General features: G+C 38.7%; 1 protein-coding gene across 1 annotated transcript; it reads left to right on the top strand.

Annotated features, from left to right (window-relative positions):
• The first annotated feature begins 1,060 nt into the window (after positions 1-1,060).
• Positions 1,061-2,418, top strand: LOC108373985 (uncharacterized). Its single transcript, XM_017629932.1, has one exon. It carries the CDS (start codon positions 1,264-1,266, stop codon positions 2,416-2,418), a length of 1,155 nt encoding a protein of 384 aa, XP_017485421.1. The 5' UTR covers positions 1,061-1,263.
• The last annotated feature ends 3,521 nt before the right edge of the window (positions 2,419-5,939 follow it).

The raw sequence follows: 5,939 nt of genomic DNA, 5'->3' as shown, positions 1-5,939 counted from the left end.
ATTTGATTGTCGAGTTTAACTGTCGACAAACAAGACACGACGACACGAATGGCACGACATTTACAGTGGTTATACATAGATATGTACATATGTATCTACAAGAGCGAGTGCTTGCTGTACCAAGGAGAGCGACTAGTGGCGAAGAGAGTGTTGGGCTAAAAATCAGAATGAAACCAATTGAAATACAGGCAAAGTGCTAGCACTCATACAACGAAAGCCGCCACCACCACAATTGCAGTTCAAATCTCGTCATGTATTTTGTGTATTGTGGAAAATAAGAAGAACAACAACAACGCGCTAATTGCATATGTATGTACCTACCTACATATCCACATATCTGAAAACAGGGAGAGTCGGCAAAAAACTCGAAAATCAACTTGTCTAGTTAGCAAACTTCAATCTAGTTTCGAACAGTTGCCTGCGAAACGTCGAGTGGAGAGGTTGGCCCGATTGGATGTTAGTGCGCAGTGTCGGCCGTCAAAGAGTCAGTCAGTCGTACATTAAAATTAATTGTTAACAAGCAAACTAGAAAAACAATAACAGCAAACATATACTGCAATGAGAAGTAGTGCAAAGTGAAGAGTGAAGGCGCATGCATGCAACAAAAATATACATACATACAAACATAGCGGCGCATACATATACATATGAGAATGCAGACGATTTGATTGAGTAAAGTGAAATGTTGAGTTGTGCGCAAGAAGCACCAACAAAAAAAATAAAAATAAATAAATGAGGCGGCTAATCAGAGAGAATCTTAAGGAGAATCAACGTTTGTTAGAGGTTTGTTGCAGCGCGACTTGACTCGTACGACTAACTGATTTGTAATTTGATTGATTTCAATTTTTGTGTCGGCTGTCCGCTGTCCACTGTCAGTTCTCAGCTAACTGCAAACGTGTTTAGATGTCGGGAAACTAGTTGCTGCGTACGTGCGCTCATTAATCGAATGCAACATTGAACAAAAAAAAAAAATAGAATACATTTTTGAAAATAAAATTAACTGTAAAGTACCAGGCATAACAATGATACACAAGAAAGTGATTTATATAATTTGCAAAGTGTTGCCTGAAATAAACTAATATCTAACTTTAAAATAAAATATACCTACTGTGAACAAATTTTCGAGTTCGAAAAAATTATATCGGAAACTGTGCACACCACTCTTGCCCTCTAGTTCCTCGCTTTTGGTGTGTTTTTATCCGTCATCTTTAGTAGACCAACGCCCATCGAGCATCTTCATACACCACGTACGCTTATCGTAACATGCTTTGTCCGCTCACCATGCGTCCTGCTAGCCCTGCTGAATCAGAAATCTCCGTCGGTGGCGCACCCAGCCCATTGCCCCACCACCAAAGCCAGCACCACCATCAACCATCTCATGCACAGCCGTCACAACACCGCAGCACCATCGATCTGCTGCAGCATCAACAAATGCTCATGCAACAACATGCAGCCGCCGCCGCCGCCGCAGCAGCAGCCGCTGCAGGTCTGACACGCACCGGCGCCGAGGAGTATTTCCAACCACTGAAACGCCTGCGTATGTCCAGCAGCGAAATGGAGGAGTCGTCAACGGCGAATCGCACACCAAGTCCGCTGCAAACGCACAGCACTACACTACCGCCACCCGCACCAACGTCCGCGACCACAGCAACAGCGAATGCCGCCGCGACAGGCACCGCTGTTAAATCGAATATTGAGGGTGTCAAAAGCTTTACCATTGCTGATATTTTGGGTCATGAGAAGCGCGCCACGTCCACTTCGCCACCTTCACAGCTGGCAGCGGCGACGGCACAGCAGCAGCATGCCGCGACTACACCGACACGACCGTTGTTGGGCGCCAGTGGTCTGTTGCAACCACGCACCGAGCCGCTGGATATGGTAAGCGCTGCTGCAGCGGCTGCCGCTGGCATGCCACATCATATGCTTTTGCCGGGTGCGCAAATTGTACGCCCCTGGGATCATTTGTTGGGCCCGATGCCAGTGCGTCCCTTTATACCCTCAGCACTGTTGCACTATGAACAGCGCTTGGCGCTGGACTATCATCGGCAATTGCAGGAGCATTTTAATGCCCAAGCGCAGCTGTTGCGTCACATGGGCATGGATATGATACCGTCTGAAAGTGGTTCGGAGCGCTCCAGTTCGGCGGCTAGCGATTGTTGTTCGCCGGAAATTGCCCGCTCGTCGGGGGAGCCATCGACCGGGGCGGCGCAATCGGCGACGGGTGAGCGCGATCGGGAACGCATTTCACATACCTCAACTTCAGGTAATGGCGGGGGCAATAATATGGGAAGCAATAGTTCGGGCTGCGGCAGTGGTGCAAATAACGATAATGCGGCGAACAATGGCTCGAATTCGAAAGGCAAGCCAAATGGAACGCCCTTGGATGCGCTCTTTCAGATGACAACAAAAGACTTTTGATGAAGCACAAGGTGAGTGCATCTTTTTTATGAACATATTTTTCAGGACAGAATTATGTATACATAAAGGCAGTGTAGGGATTGTCGTTGCACAGTAGGCGTCGTAGCTCCCTCTTTCTGGGCAAAAATTAATTTTTTGCTGTGGCCATGTATGAAATAATCTAATCCAGACAAACATTATTTAGGAACGAATAGAAAATGATTCGAATTCTAATGTGTTTCTCTAAGGTAGTAAGTTAGAAGACAATTCAAGAGAGTCGAGCATTACTGTATTCTCTACGAAAAGGGGACTAATGTTCTCAATATCGTGGAAAAGGTTAGATATCTAAACGCATTGTAACGTTGAATTCCAATTGTTTTCTTATGTCTAGTGTTTTCATGATCATTTTCTAATCGAATTACATTTCAATTCTAATATACTATGCTTGTAAAATCAGAACGTTTCTCCAACCTTAGAAACTGTATGTGCTGTATGAAAAAAGTCTGCAATACTTTTGCATCAAACCGTCGGCTTAGGCGCTATAAATAGCTATTTCGAGAATTTCTGAGCACTTTTAACAAAATTTCATAAAAAATTGGGTTTTTCAAATTTTATGATTTTTATCGATTATNCGCATTGTAACGTTGAATTCCAATTGTTTTCTTATGTCTAGTGTTTTCATCATCATTTTCTTATCGAATTACATTTCAATTCTAATATGAAACTGTATGTGCTGTATGAAAAAAGTCTGCAATACTTTTGCATCAAACCGTCGGCTTAGGCGCTATAAATAGCTATTTCGAGACTTTCTGAGCACTTTTAACAAAATTTAATAAAAAATTGGATTTTTCAAATTTTATGATTTTCATCGATTACGATTCACTAGTCAGGCCTGCCAACTTGGCTCAAACCTTGGCATAAACGAGAACTAATTTTACGTGAAATGGCACCAAGCTTTTCAATTTGGCGCAAGCTGTCAAAACTGTACATTGAAAAATAAAAATATTTTTTCAATAAATTTTTGTGAAATCCAACGTATGCTTTACTTTTAAATCAACTAAAATTTTTAAGTCTCTAAAGTTTATTTTATTTTCGTATTGCGCTTTTTTTTGTTCTAAAAATGAGGTTCCTAATTTATTGGTAAATGGGAAAGCAAGAAATAATCTTCTCCGATTAAAAATAGTTTTACGTTTTTTGACACTTTTATATTTCTAGTTGTCAATTTTTGGCACCTTTTTATACCTAAATATGGCACCTCATAGCTAATTATACAGATTTAGAATATCGTTCCGTAGATTCCTTAGCAATCATTTTATGTCGTTTCGTTCCCTAAGTGGGCAGCACATTTGCCAAACTTACCCACAATCCTTTCGTTTCCTTTGATAACCCAATGTCCTGGAACTCAGCAGATCTGACACGGGCATTGTTTAATGCCTAGTGGAAATTCAGCCCTACTTAAGATTATGGTTTAATTTTTTCAATTTTTTTTTTGGTTTGATTAGAAATGAGAATAATTTTATGTTTTACTTCAAAATTAACCACTATTTTAAAAAGTGTAGATGTTATATGGTGGAGCTAACGCACTTAGTTTTTTTTTTGTAAATAAAAACGTTTTTCAGTTTGTTTTTTGTTTTCGCTTAGTCTACATATATTTTTGTTTAGAAAATATTTGCTGCAAAACTGCATACGTACCCCAATTTTATCTAAAAGGAGTAACTAAGTAGGGAACATTTGTTATAAAAATCTGCATTAACTTCGGAAATCCAATTTTTTGAGTTTTTGTTGTTTTATTATCCATAATTTTATGTAGACTTATTTTCAAGAGGCTTCCCTGAGGAGGAGAAAGAGAGGCAAATCAGTGAATACTTTGGTCTTTGATCTCTCAAGTTGGAAAGATGGGAGGTGCATGTCAAGCCCCATTATTCTTTTCTACCAGCCCCATATCCAAATTTCTTAAACATTTTATATGTAGATTTTCTGGACAAAATTATTGAATCAAAATTATATATTGATCTACGCAATATGCATCAATTGAGGAAATATCGAATGTGAATTCTCGAAGTTGGTGAATCAATTCAGGGATCGAATCGGAATTGAAAAATCGAATCGGAGGGCTCGATTAATCGATTTAAAAACGGCATCTCTACTGGCCATTCATCACTAGTATCTCCACTGCATCTCTGCCTCTTACACAATTTTTGGACGAAAGCCGATTTCCTTTTTCATCTAAGTAATCTAACTAATACCGCGGTTTCGGTTTTCTTGTCGCCAAGAGGCTTTGCCAAAGACTTCAGCTACTCCTTGAGTCAGTTTTCACCCATCTGTGTTAATATTCAAGGTAATATCACATATCTTATCGTTACGCCAACCCTATTCTTTAATTGTGGTCGGGAACCCTCCTGCATATTTTCCGCATGCTGTCCACGAGACCATACACATATACGGACATTTATTAATATGGGTCCAACTGTATTGCGCTTTCACAGCGGTTTGCTACTCAAGATCACTCCAATTAATTTCATACAGTCTTTGAGTGCCATTTCGAAGACCCCATGCAGGGATCTTGTACAGTTTTGTGAAAAGTAACATGTCCGTTTTATCTTCTGTATTAACCACCAAGCATTTCTGAATGACCCAATGACGTATTTCTTTTAAAGAGTTATGCATCACTATTGCTTTGAATGGCCATATTTCGAAAGCGAAAATCCCAGCTTTAACACCTAATATAGTTCTGCTCAAAAAATCTGGTATGTAAATATGTATGTAGGTAAACAAGAAAAAAATGTTTTAATAATTTCTTTGTTTTTTTTTTGTATTGAACATGACGCTTCGTATTTATCTGCGCCCAAACGAAACTACATATAACCTAAATAAAATTTCTTATCAGAAAGACTAAACCGGCATTCAATTGCAAATATGCAATTACAGTAACGATAGGTTACTTAAGTTAAATGTTACCTATGAAAATAATAATGCACATACGTACATACTACACACATATATACATATGGACGTTAAGCGCGTACATACAACACATTTAATTGAAGTCAAAAGTTTTTTTTTAAACGTTTCTAAACTTACTAGCACATACATATGTACATATGTACAGTGGCGAAAATATAAATATCTACATCTTAGCATTCTTTGGCTGTTTACCTTTCGATTATTAAATGGTAATTATTTGTTTATGAAAGTGCAGCTCGTTGTCTGGCAAAAGCCATAGAAGTCAAAATCTCAAACTTTGTACAAAAACTAGGTAAAAATCTGATTGAAAAGTTAAAGATTTTGATCAACATTTGTTAAAATTGGTAAAATTTTTATATATATACTACAAAGCCTGAAATTTTGATTTACATCTTTTTTTTAGACGGTAAGCTATATTTTCATAAAAAAATAATAAAAATTTTTAAACAAATAAAAGTAGTCAAAACTTAGTTAGTTAGTTTGTTAATTTTTGGGAGCAGCAGCACAACAGACCCCGCGACCCGAAAGATCTTTTGTATATCTTAAAGAGAGAGTCCCTAACCCAGTGTGACCAAGGT

This window comes from Rhagoletis zephyria, unplaced genomic scaffold (assembly GCF_001687245.7).
Source record: "Rhagoletis zephyria isolate East Lansing unplaced genomic scaffold, Rhagoletis_zephyria_1.1 Rzeph_scaffold_07205, whole genome shotgun sequence".
In the NCBI taxonomy this organism is placed as follows: Eukaryota; Metazoa; Arthropoda; class Insecta; order Diptera; family Tephritidae; genus Rhagoletis; species Rhagoletis zephyria.
This window is presented reverse-complemented; position numbering and strand designations above follow the sequence as displayed.

Bases quoted from the DNA above. Each gene is read 5' to 3' on its own strand.
- LOC108373985 (XM_017629932.1), top strand. From the start codon at position 1,264: ATGCTTTGTCCGCTCACCATGCGTCCTGCTAGCCCTGCTGAATCAGAA.